We start from the raw sequence: 13,246 nt of genomic DNA, 5'->3' as shown, positions 1-13,246 counted from the left end.
TGAAACCACTGATCAATTGTGGATTCAAACACTGTGTGCCTCGTGATGTGGTACAAAATGAAGCACACAGAACCATTCATGATAAATTCTTACCAAAAAACTGAATCTTTGAAACTATTAGCTTTTAGTTCCATTCACAGGAAATATAAGGAAACAAATGACATAAAAGGAAGCTAACCAAAAAATCTAGAATGTGGAATGTTCTAAAGGACCTAATTGACTCTGTTCTCAACAAGTCTATGAAAAAAAAAATGAATGTAAAAAGATCTAGATTAAAATAGTGTGGGCTGGGGATGTGGCTCAAGCGGTAGCGCGCTCGCCTGGCATGCGTGCGGCCCGGGTTCGATCCTCAGCACCACATACCAACAAAGATGTTGTGTCTGCCGAGAACTAAAAAATAAATATTAAAAAAAAATTTATTTATTAATAAATAAATAAATAAATAAATAAAATAGTGTAATATTGGACTTTGTTGAATCCTTATTTAAACAAACCAACTTTAAAAGTCATTTTTGAGGTAACTGGAAAAACTGATCTTGGACTGAGTGTAGCATGAAACCAAAGAGTTAACTGTTATTGCAAGAACATGTTTTCTTTATATTTGTGTACATCTGACATAATTTTACATAAAATTAAGTAAGATAAAACACTCTACAAGCCAAGCAAAACACATCAGAAGTCCATATTCTGTCCGTAGGATAACAATTTGCCATGTCTACTTAGAATTATCATTAAAACAAACAAACCTGCTTTGCTCTAAGATCTCAACTCTGAAGTTTATATCCGTGGTTGATTATACCTCTCCAAATCCCTTGTTCCCACTGAACTGCCTTAGGGTCCTCATTATAAATAACTTCCAGTTCCTTCTCTCCACTTTTCTTGTACTGGATTTTTTTGCTTCCCATGGATATTCATCTCAAAAATTATCTGATTCCATTCTAGAATCTCTCTCTACCTTGAGTTCACCTTTCCTTGGCAAATCTCTGCTCTGAAAAACTCTCCATGGCTCATTTTCTCCAATGTCCAGCTTTTAAATTGTTGACTTGGAGAAAATTCCATTAAATCTGAACAGATCCATGAAAAAAGTCATTCCATCTATTCTTAGCTGTGTCCTCCCCCTCGCTGCTATTTCCCAATCCTTTTATTCACTGTTATTAGTTCATTCAACAAATTCCTACCATGGCTGGGGCATTTTCCCACCTCTAACACACACACAAGTTAGTCTATAGGCTCTTCCATTATCTCTTCCAAGGGTTAGACCCTTCTCTTTCTTAAGTCAATAGTCTTATCCTGTGGCTTCTATTTCAATATTACTGTATATCCAACCAATTGTGGATTTGGACAAATTCCACTGAGTTTCTATGCTCCTGCCATTCCCTGGAGCAGAGTCTTGACCAGACTAAAAGAAACAGATTTCTCATTTCTTCCTGTTTCAATTTAGCTTATCCATCACTGCCAGAATAACTTGCAGTAAGCTGAGTTCTCATCAGGCTATATCTATGGCAGGCTCCACAAACTCTCCTTACTGGCATTCTAGGTCCTTTTAAAACCATCTTTCCAGCCTGCTTCCAACATAATTTACCAAGTCTCACAGGAAACAGTCCCACTAAAATATAGATTTCTCCCTGAGCTATACCTGACTTTGGATTGGGAAGATAGGGAAGACAGGAAGGAAAAGAATATCACTTTAGCTTTTTCTATTGAGCTCAAAAGGACTGGTTGGTGTAGAATATTTTCAGATATTTTGAAAGACACTGTTAACAGGGAGAACCAGTCATCTGTGTGAATATTGAGAGAATATTGACAGAATTACGGGAATTAATTTAAATATACAAAATGGAATGGATCAATAACTCTCTTTTCTACACTAATAGCAACAAGGTTGTAATTGCCAAAGGCATCATTTCTATAAAATTGGTGACTGAAGCAAGATAAAACCCACTCCTTCTCAGAAGGCTGTAATATTACTGGTATGCTTCCACAGACATCAATCTTCCTTCTTTCTTCAATAAAAACATCAGTTCCTATTGGGTTGGGGTCGTGGCTCAGGGGTAGAGTGCTTGCCTAGCATGTGTGAGGCACTAGTTCGATTCTCAGCACCACTATAAATAAATAAAGGTCCATCAACAACTAATAAAATATTTTTTAAAAAATCAAGTCAGTTCCTAGTCCATGTTTGATATAACTTAGGAAGCACCCAGCACAGTATTAACTAAATTTACTCATCTTCTTAGAAAAGGTCTGGATTAGAAAGTTCCTCAGTGACTCAGATAAAAATAGATTCCCCATCTCCCATTAATTATAAGACCCTTTGAATGCAATTATTAAGGACCCTGATTTTTATTTGGTCAAGATGATGGGAAGTTGTACCTTTAAGGTAAACAGTTTGTTTCTTTTCAGACTTTTTTTATACTACCCCCTACCAACCTTTTGTCTTTTTACTATTCCTGAAATCTACAAATGGCATAGGTTCTAATACCTGAGTGAACCACCAGATGTTTTCGGAGGCTAGAATACTCAGCAAAGGAACGGCCACATCCTTGGGCTTCACAAAGGAAAGGCTTCTCTCCTAGAGGTAGAAAATGAGTTAAAGACTCAGTCTTTTGATGACCTTTCTACTACTCTCTTTTCCCATCAACTTTGTTTTCAATGACTTATTCATTCTGATTTCTTTGGTTCATGCTACATAATATCAATCAGATAACTTAGCAAGTGTTGCCTCTCAATAATCTAGTATATAGCCTAAAAGATAGCCATGCTTTTTCCCTTAGAAGGGCTGCCTCTGAGCCTCATATTTCCTTTTCCCTCCTAGCTCAAGGGCTGACTCCTCTAGCTTTAAGAATCCCATCCCTTCTGATGACATTTAAAGAATAAATTTGGACTGGGGTGTAGCTCAGTGATAGGGTGCTTGCCCAGTATGCACAAGGTCCTGGGTTTGATCCCCAGCATCACAAAACAAAATAAAGCCCCCTTGACACACACACAAAAACAAGTTTCTATGCTGTCAGGATTCTTTTTAAGACTCAGATCCATATTTTAGGTTTAAAATAGACATTATACAGCCTCATTCCATAAAACAAAGGAATGAAGAGATATTTAGTCATAGGGGTGAAGTTTTGTCGAAGTAGTCATATCAACATAGTTGTGTTACGGATGATCTATTTTGTGTTTTCTCATTGTTTTTATCTTCTACAATATTACTTTGTTATTTAAAAAAAAAATCAAAGCTGGGGGCTGAGGTAAAGCTCAGTGGTAAAGCATTCATTCACCTAACATATGTAAAGCCCTAGGTTCAATTCCTAACACCATATGTTAAAAAAAAAAAAAATCAAAGGAAAATAATAATTTTTTATACTACTTTTGTAACTTCTTGTGAGTCTATAATTATTTCAAAATAAAAAGTAAGTGCTGGAGATGTAGCTCTGTGGTAGAGCATAGTATGCACAACGCCTGGGTTCAATTTTAGGGCTGCAAAAAAAAAAAAGTGGGGGGGGGATAAAAAATGAAGCCTCTATCCTCCAAGGATCATAGACTAGTATAAGAGATAAACATACTCATAAATAATTGTAATACAGTTCATGAATGAAAAAGTGCTATAAGCATTTAGAAGGGAAGAAATTTTGTGTGTGTGTAGCGGGGGAGGTACTGAGGATTGAACCCAGCCAGTGGTGCTATGCCAATGGACTGCAACCCCAGCCCTTTTTTATGTTGAGACAGGATCTCACCAAGTTGCTTAGGGCATCTCTAAATTGCTCAGGCTGACTTTAAACTTGTGATCCTCCTGCCTCAACTTCCTGAGCCACTGGGATTACAGGCATGTGCCATTGTGCCCAGCTGAGAAGGGAAGGAATTCTAATTGCAAAAATTTTTTGAAAGATAATGAATTTCAGCTGGTCTTATAAGCTAAGAAGGATGGAAAGGAATTTCAGGTACAAGAAATAGTGTGAAGAGTGCCTTGAAACTGAGAGTGCCTGAGATAAGTTCAAAATCCATCAAGTGAAGCTGGTATGGTAACAACACATGCGCTAGGTTGCAAAGTTTGTGTTCTTATCCTTTGCAATCAGCTAATCCTAGCAGGAGGAGCAGGAGTGGGTAGCAGTGCTCTTGGTTGTAGTGTTCTTTTAGACAATACCACACAGTTAATTTGGGAACTGGAGTAGTCTCTAACTTTTTTTTTGGGGGGGGGGGTGCTAAGCATGTGCTCTACCACTGAGTTATACCCACAGTCCTTTTTAATTTTTGAGACAAGAGTCTTGCTAAGTTAGTTCAGGCTGGCCTTGAACTTGAGATCCTCCTGCCTCAGCCACCTGAACAGTAGGCATTATAGGCTTTCACCACCATATCCAACTACCTATATTTTTTTTGAATGCTATCTGTATAGTAGTACCCACCCCAGAAAGATAGATGCTCAAAAAGATGCTCAATGAAGGAACAATATGCTAATACCTTTGACAAAGGTCATGAAAACAGAAAATTTTAATAATAAGGTCAAATGTTTAACAAGATGAACTACAGAAATATGAGGATTTAGAAGGATTCTACCTCAGAATATAGAGGTAAGGAATCTCTTCATCAAGCTAACCTAGGGGACACAACCTACCTATTTGGAAACTGAGAGGGCCGTGATTTTACTGAGATAAAAGACATGGAAGAGTGAAGAGGAGGTTCAAGAGGCAATTCAGCATAATGGTTAAGAAAGAACATGGGCTTTGCAATCAGCTAATCCTAAATTCAAATCCTAATATTACCACTTAAACTGGCTTTTGATCTTATTATATGAAGATAATACAACTTCAAAAGATTATTCTGAGGGTTAAATGAGATAACATGAGTTTAACAACTCAGCATAGCTCTTGGCACACACTAAATTCAGCAGCTTTAAGTATTAACATTATTGCTAAAAAATTATCTCAAAGGCCGAGTTGTCAGGATTTGAAAATAAAATCCTTGGAAGAGCTTTGGAGCCATATCATAATTTAAAATCCAACTCTGCCATTTCCTACCTATAAGATGTTGAGCAATTTATTTAACTCTCTAATCTTCTGTTTCTTTATCAATAAATATATTATTTAATGTTATATTGAAAATTAAAGGAATTAATGTGCATATGGTTGGTACATATTAAAGTGCCTCAATAAAAGCTTGTATTACTATATTAACTATTATTAAGACTCAGATCTGAACGGCAAATTATTCAATTGAGGTTTGAGATTATGAGAGTACAATGAGAAAAATGAAAGAAAACTGAAATTCTGAAATTGGTGAGCAATAAAGACATTAACAGAGAAGAAGGCTAGCAAAAGTTATAATGAAGGGGAAAAAAACATAGGTGAAATAAGGTCATACTTTAATGTAAAAAAATGTTTGAAGATGTTCAGTGTTATCTCATGTTACAAAGATGATGAGCAGCAAGAGGATGAAGTTTCTGAATTTAACAATGCGGGCTAGTAATTCACTTCTTAGCTACTCAGCTGAATGGTTTTCTTATTCTTTTATTAAAATTGCTTTCTTGGGGCTGGGGTTGGGGCTCAGTGGCAGAGCATTTGCCTAGCATGTGTGAGGCACTAGGTTCAATCCTTAGCACCACATACAAAAAATAAGTAAAATAAAGGCATGCTGTCCATCTACATCTACAAAAATTTTTAAAAATTACTTTCTTGGAGCAAGTATAGTTAACTTTCTCAAAAAAGCTGAAAAGAGAACTATTCTTCCCAAAATAGATTCAGAGGTTATATCAATCTAGAGACTCATGCCTAGAAAAATTGCGGCTTCAGCTCACACTTCACCTTTAATTGAACCTGCTATCACTTCAAGAATGCAAGAATAAACAAACAAACAAAGTGGCAAAAAAGCAGAGAACAATTATACTTCCTCAGATGGTCATCTGGGTTCAGTGCTTATGTTTTGGCAACAGACTAGCACATGCTTGAAAAAATCATGTGGCTTGGAAAATCACCCTTAGATTCTTAGACTAAGAATCAAGGAATCTTTATTTTGCTCTCTTGACACCAACATGCTGTTTGACCTGGAACAAGTTACTTTCCATTCTATTTCCCATGATGTGAGGTTCACTCAAGAAAGTAAACTCCTTAGAAATCGCGGATTACATCTTTTGTATTTTTCTCCACTTTGCCCTATTTAGTGTTCTACATGGGTTTGTGCCACTCAATGTTACTGTCCAAAATACAAGAGGTGCAGTGTTCAGAAAAATCTGAAACAGACTGATTTTTGTCCATATCTCCTCACAGTGTTCCTGAGAAGGTCTTATATCTCTTCCTACCATTAGGTTCCTAGAGGCAGAAATCAATACTATCTACTCCTCACATACAGATAAACTTTGATAAGTCACTGTATGAATTAGAAAGTACTGCAAGGCATTTGAAAAAAGAAATCACATCTTCAGAGTTCTAGCAATAATTCTACCCCTTCACTTCTATTCCCACTTGAGTCTTTCCTGAGGATAGGCAAGCAAGTGCTCAGCCCAGGGTTGCACACACCTGTGTGGATGCGCCGGTGGTTCTTCAGGTTTCCAGCTGTAGTGAACTGTTTACCACAGCTGGATTCAGGGCACATAAAAGGCTTTTCCCCATTGTGGGTCCTCATGTGCACCTTTAGCCTCTGCAGCACATAGAAGCTTTTCCCACAACCTTCTGCAGGGCAGATGAAGGAGCGGTCATTTCTGCAAAATTAATTATATAAACAACAACACCTGGAAATACTCTTTACTAGAGATGACAAGTCAAAATTTCTATTGACTCTCAAGGCAGACATTAAACTCCAAACCTGAATATTTCAGACTTAACCTGAAGAGATTGTTAAAATTACAGATGCCCAACTTCCTCCCAATACTAATTTCCTAAGTTTAGGGCAGGAGCTGAGATTTACATATTATATTTTAAATTCTCAAACTATGTTTTATAATGAGATTTGAGAATTCATACTTTTAAGATATTCAGGTAACAATCTTCTTTACATATTTATTAGGAAAAAGGTAAATTAAACAATGCAAATCTTTCTTTAAAAAAAACAAGGGGCTGGGTTTGTGGCTCATCAGTAGAGCACTTGCCTCATGTGTGTGAGGCACTGGGTTTGATCCTCAGCACCACATAAAAATAAATAAACAAAATAAAGGTATTGGGTCCATCTACAACTTAAAATATATATGTATATACATATTGTGTGTATATATAAGTTAGCTGGAGTCCCTGCTTCAATTTGTCAATTCCTTTAATTTATTAATTCAGGGAACAAGTTGCTCTAAAAGCATCAGTGTTCTTAAGCTCCAAATATGAGATCTCAGAATTGCTCACCGATGAGTTTTGAGGTGGTACTTGAAGTGAGCTGGCCACACAAATGTCCGGTCACAACCTTCAACTGTACACTTGAGCTTCTTTTCCACTTGGGGAAGTGGTCCAGAATCTTTGGGTTGTCCATCACCAGAACCAAGGTGGACATTTTCTCCTGTAACAGAATCATGTATTTACAACCCAGGGAAGGACGCTGCTCCAATACTGAGGTTCAAATAATAGAACTCATATATTTAACTCCTAGTGATTTTTTTTTTTTTTTTTTGGGTGGGTACTAGAGATTGAACCCAGGGATGCTTAACAACTGAGCCATAGCCATATTCCCAGCTCTTTACTTTTTTTATTTTGAGATGGGGTCTTGCTAAGTCGCTTAGGGCCTTGCTAAGTTGCTAAGGCTGGCCTCAAACTTGCGATCCTCCTGCCTGTGGACTCACTGGAATTACAGGCATGCCCCATTACACCAAGCTTCTAATGATAATTAATCGGATATCTATCTTCATCTTCTCCACTTCCTCTGTACCTGTTTCAGAACAGAAATGAGGGTGTTCTACATCCTCTTCCCCTTATTCCAGAGAACTACTGACAGCTATCATGTTTTGTTTCACAAAACAGGGCCTCTTTGACAAATGTAGAAAATATCCAAAATGGTTTCCCATCAGAAATCTAAAAATGTAGAATTAAACCTCTTTTTTATTATATACATTGGTGGGGAAACAAGGAGATCAATACCCAAAGTGGGATGCTATAGAAAAAGCTTAAAAGTTCTGGGCTGGGTAATAGCCAGGGACAGTGGTGCACATCTATAATCCCAGCAACTCAGGGGGCTGAGGCAAGGAGGATCATGAGTTCAAAGCCAGTCTCAACAACTTATTGAGACTCCATCTCTAAATAAAATATAAAAACAGGCTGGGGATGTGGCTTAGTGGTTAAGCATCCCTGGTACTGAAAAAAGTTAGAGATAATATCTACTGGCATAATGTTTAATAGAATAAAAGGAGGTGAGTGGTAAAATGTGCCTTGATTTGTTTTAAATGAAAATAGTTCATTAAAAACTTGTATAAATTCCACATTAGTAGACATTATTCCTTTTATTTCATCATCTTCAAGACACAGTTGGAAGCTGGGAGGATGGTGCACACCTGTAATCCCAGCCACTTGGGAAGCTGAGGCAAGAGGATCAGAAATTCTAGGTCAGCCTTGACAACTTAGTGAGACTGTTTCAAAATAAAAAATAAAAAGGGCCAGGTATAAACCTCTGAGTTTAATTCCTACTAACACACACACACACACACACACACATACACACACACACAAAAGATTTCAGTGCTAAAGCTTGGTTTGTGATAATGAGAATGCTGAATCATGTTGTCCTAATATCTGTCACAGGTTTATGAGAAAAAACAGAGTCAGACCTAAAACAAAAAGATTAATGGCATGTTACATAAGCAAAGATTTTATGCCTTTTGGTAGTGGTTTGAATATATCCATGGTTCTCAAGCTTTAACATGCATCAGAACCAAGTTTCTGATTTAGTAGGCCTGGAATGGGGCCTGAGAGTTTGTATTTTTAAGTTGCCAGGTAATGCCAATGATCAAGGGTCAATGTTTTGAAAATTACTGGAGAAAATAGCACAAATTGCAGGCATGCCTAACTTAAAAAAAAAGCATGAAATCCATCATAGCTAATTGTAAAATTGCCATGAGCAGCCAATTAGTTTTAATAAAACATCATCATCTGCCACACTGACTTAATATTAATCTTGTTTTATTGGTTTTATAGTTTTGTTAATAGATGAAACTTTTGATTTCACGGTGGTATAAGAGCTCTAAAAGCTTACACAGAACTTTTGTTTTTACATATCTAAAAACATTATAATAAAAGCAATTGAATATAAATTCAGTATTTCCCCCCCCCTTTAAAATGTGTTCTCTTAGTGCTGAGGGTGTAGCTCAGTGGTGAAGTGCTTTGCCTAGCGTGCACAAGGCCCTAGGTTCAATTCCTAGTATTGAGGAGAAAAAATTTGGTGGTCTGCTGACAGCCTGCCCAGGGAAATAGTTTTTGAAATACAGAACTTTTTTGCTAATGGGAATGGAAACTGTATGGAGGCAAGGAAGCTATATGATATCCCCAAGGTCCTGTCCCAGCCTGAGTGGCCTGAAGTTTCATCTGACATCTGGCCTCTTTTAAGAGCAAAACAAGCAAGCATACCACAGAAAGAGGCTCTGATGGAAGAGTTTGCAACAAAGACAAAGGGGCAACAGAGTCCTCAAGATTCCAGAGGTAAGAGGGAAGAAAGGAGTCTTAAGTGGACTCAAGACTTCCTAGAAAAATGTCACTAAGCCAGGAAGGCAGAAATATATTGTCTGGGAACTATAGGTTCAGCCATAGGTTCACAAACCTCCTGGCTCTTGGCAAGAGTTGGGAGACAAGACTATGAAGCCTCAGAGGAAAAAAAAAAAAAAAGCCTCAGAAAAGTTGTTCCCAAAGCCTCCAAGCTGAGTCCCCTTCCTTCCCCTCTCCAGCACTGGGCCCCATCTGGGAAGGAGGCATATCTGCCCCTCCTTCAGTGTCTGAGCAGCATCTACTTGTCAGCTCTCTCCAGACCCCTGATGTTTTAGGCCTTGAAACTCTTGACATATGGATGTTACTATCTACCTCCAGCTCTGTGTGGGACCCAGGAATCTGGCTCCCAAGATCACTGTTCTTCAGTAACCCATCACATAACATTAGGGCTCCAACACATTCCCTGTCCAGTTTCTCCCTTGCTCAGAGAACACAGGTCACAACTCCTCAAAGCTTCCATACTACCTTTCCTGTAGGTTCTAAGGTCTCCACAGCCCCAGGGCACTACTTTTATTTAATGAGTTCTACTAGACAGGCTCTGGGCTTGAGTCCAGACATCAGCCCCCCAAAGCCCAGCAGAAGGGCCCTAACTTGCACCTGCTGGTCTATAATGAGGGAAGCCCATGACCCTGTCAAGGCCCAGAGATGGGGCATTAACTCCCCTCCCCTAAAGTTGCTCACCCCAGGGATACGTACTGCCTTAACTGCCCGGCTGTTCTGTGAGATCAACCTAGCAGGTGACTAAGGTTTCAAGTTCCCACACTAACTTCCATCTGCTTTGCCCGCTCTCCTGCTTCAGATTGCTAGGCCCCTGGAGCTGTCTGCAGACTCCCTATGCACCCCAGCCCACACACCAGCAACTCTAGAATTGTGCAATGGCCTAAGTGGGGACTGAAGGATGCAGGGTCTGGATAGGAGTAGCATAGGGCACTGTGCAAGGAAATAAGGAAGGAGTTGCTGAGCTGAAACCCCAGCCTCACCAGGGTTGAGGGCAAGTGACTTTACTACTCCTGAGCCTAGGCTGGGTGGTGGTGGTGGTGGTATGGGTTTAAGAAAAATTGATCTGTATATTAACTGAAGTAGAGAATTAAAAATACTAGTTTAGTCGATTCTGCACACAAATCTGGCATGGCCAAGTTATCTCACAGAAAATAAGACAAACAATTTATACATTTCTAGCCTTCCATTCTCATTAATAAAATAACTTGGATTATATACAACTCAAAATATAGCCCTTACATTACCACAATCTCTTTGCATAGAATAATGGTGAAGAAAATGCCATGGGAGTCTCACCATTGCTGCTGGTTTTTGCACTCTTTGCTAGTTGTGCACGAGTAGCAGCAATCAAACTGTCATGGGCCAACTCCTGAACCCGGAGGAACCATGGAATGCTACTGTCCGTGCTCTCACTGGAGAGGAAATCATTCCCTGAATCCTCTGCCTCATCTTGTACAAACACTAAGTGCTCAGCTGAAGAGCCCAGACCTGGAGAACAAAAGGACATATGAAGGTTAGTCAACAAGTAATCCTTCTGTTTGCCCTGGCCCAGAAACTCTGTATCCTGAACCAGCTATTGGAGGTCTTTGCTTCTTACCTTAAGCTTCTATGCTCACAGATGATTAGGCTATCACTTTCCTACTCTCAGGCCACAGGCTTATTGTTACCTTGCCTCCTTCTGTTTCAGAGGCAAAACTGTTCTTCCTGGCAACCAGGCTAACCCCCACCTCTAATATTCCAACCCCACTCTTCAGTCATCCTTTTCTGTATCCTTCCATTTTTGTTCTCTCCCATTTCCACCCTATTCCTCTCTACTGGACAGCTTTTCCTTCTAGCCTTTAAATGTGTTCTAACTCAAGTTTCTCCATCTTTATTCTTTAAAATAATAGAAATCCTTAAGTGCTTTTCTAGTTATTACCTGTTTCTTCAAAGTCAAGTTTTGTGAACAAGTGTACCCTCTAACTTGTGCATCCACTTTCTCACCTTCCATCTACTCCCCATCTCTTTAATTCTGTCCTCTATACCCACACTACCCCAATAACAACTGCTCTTGCTAAAATATTCAGATATATACTTCATCTCACTAGCCCATCCTATAGTATTTTGGAATGATTTAGTACTTTTCTCCCTTGAAACTTCCCTACCTTGGTTTCCCACCCACTCTCAGTTCTCTTCATCCCCTTCCAGCTGTTCTTTCAAGTTCTTCTTGTTGCCCTCTTAAATGTGTGGGCTTTTCCCTCACAAGGTTCCAGGCTTGCCTTTTATTTCTGTTCATGCATCAATCTTCTCTTGAATCAAAGAGAAAATTGTTTCATACATTTCCTGAATGCTAATCAACACCTAAACTAATTATTTCATAAGAGACCTCTCTAGAACTCTGGATTCCTGTGTCTAACTTTCTGAAGAAAACTTCCTCCTAAATGTTCCTTCAAAATCTCAACTTCAGGGTCTGGAGTTGTAGCTCAGTGGTAGAACACTGCCTAGCAAGTGTGAGGCACTGGGTTCAATCTTCAGCACCACATAAAAATAAATAAAATAAAGGTATCGTGTCCATCTACAACTAAAAAAATTTTTTTTAAAAATCTCAACTTCGGGCTGGGGATGTGGCTCAAGCGGTAACGAGCTTGCCTGGCATGCATGGGGCGCTGGGTTCGATCATCAGCACCACATAAAATAAAGATGTTGTGTCCACCAAAAACTGAAAAATAAATATTAAAAAAATTATCTCTCTCTCTTTAAAAAAAAAAAAAATCTCAACTTCAACAGACATAAATTGGAACTTATCATCCTACCCCACACCCTGTTCTTCCTATGCTCAACTGTATCAGTAAATGGCACCATCTAATTTCCCAAACGAGATATGTTTAAATCATCCTAGAATCCTCTCTCTTGTTCTACATGTTCATTTTGTCACCAGACTATGAAATTTCTGAAAAATAATAAAGCTTCTAGTGAAATATGTCCCAACTCCAATTTTTTCATAAGCATGAGAAAAGTTCAGAAAAGGATAAAGAATACCTGCTCTTGTTAGGTTAAGAAGAATAAAAGAAGTGCTATCACTTGGCTGTAGATCTTGCAACAAACTAGGAGACTCTGGAGTAGACAAAAACTCTGGGGACTTCTGTACAGTCTGAGCCCTCGTCTCCTCTCCGTCTGGGCCCACATTCACCTGAAGGCTTCTCAGTACAGCTGATGAAGGGACCTCCTTGGAGGAGTTAGTATGATTTGGAGCATCATCTAGTAAAGGGAAAACACAGCATTACCTCCAAGGAGATCATCATTTTGAAACAGTGTCTAATACCTATGTAACATCTCTTAGTATCTAGCACCCTATAAAAACAGTGTTCTCATTTTACAAATACAAAACTTGCCACAGAGAAAAACAGAGATGGCTTTAAAGGTAATCAGACAAAATGTGAAAAACAGATTTCTTTTGACACCTGACATAGCTAATAGCCAATAATCTGCATTTGGACATTACAGAACTTAGTCCTTTTTGAAGTCAGAAATCAGAACTTTTTCCTTAAAAAAAAAAAAAAAGCTACATTATGAATGTTACGGGAGGATCTAAATTTTAAACCTTTTTCTTAAAAGTT

The 13,246-nt window shown here is 38.6% G+C and overlaps 1 protein-coding gene across 12 annotated transcripts in view; it reads right to left on the bottom strand.

Annotated features, from left to right (window-relative positions):
* Positions 1 to 13,246, bottom strand: part of Znf410 (zinc finger protein 410) — a 37,433-nt gene that overhangs the window by 15,115 nt on the left and 9,072 nt on the right. For 11 of the 12 annotated variants that reach the window (XR_002483522.3, XM_078050516.1, XM_078050514.1 and 8 more), the window contains 5 exons: positions 12,669 to 12,887; positions 10,947 to 11,138; positions 7,311 to 7,461; positions 6,498 to 6,679; positions 2,480 to 2,569 (listed from right to left, as the gene is read on the bottom strand). Coding sequence is in view for 11 of the 12 variants with exons in the window: in XM_078050516.1 (XP_077906642.1) it covers positions 2,480 to 2,569; positions 6,498 to 6,679; positions 7,311 to 7,461; positions 10,947 to 11,138; positions 12,669 to 12,887 (834 nt within the window). In the remaining variant the exon portion in view is untranslated. The remainder of the gene's footprint in view (positions 1 to 2,479; positions 2,570 to 6,497; positions 6,680 to 7,310; positions 7,462 to 10,946; positions 11,139 to 12,668; positions 12,888 to 13,246) is intronic. The other variant, XM_078050520.1, reaches the window with a different exon arrangement.

The sequence above is a fragment of the Ictidomys tridecemlineatus genome, chromosome 5 (assembly GCF_052094955.1).
Source record: "Ictidomys tridecemlineatus isolate mIctTri1 chromosome 5, mIctTri1.hap1, whole genome shotgun sequence".
Taxonomy (NCBI): domain Eukaryota; kingdom Metazoa; phylum Chordata; class Mammalia; order Rodentia; family Sciuridae; genus Ictidomys; species Ictidomys tridecemlineatus.
This window is presented reverse-complemented; position numbering and strand designations above follow the sequence as displayed.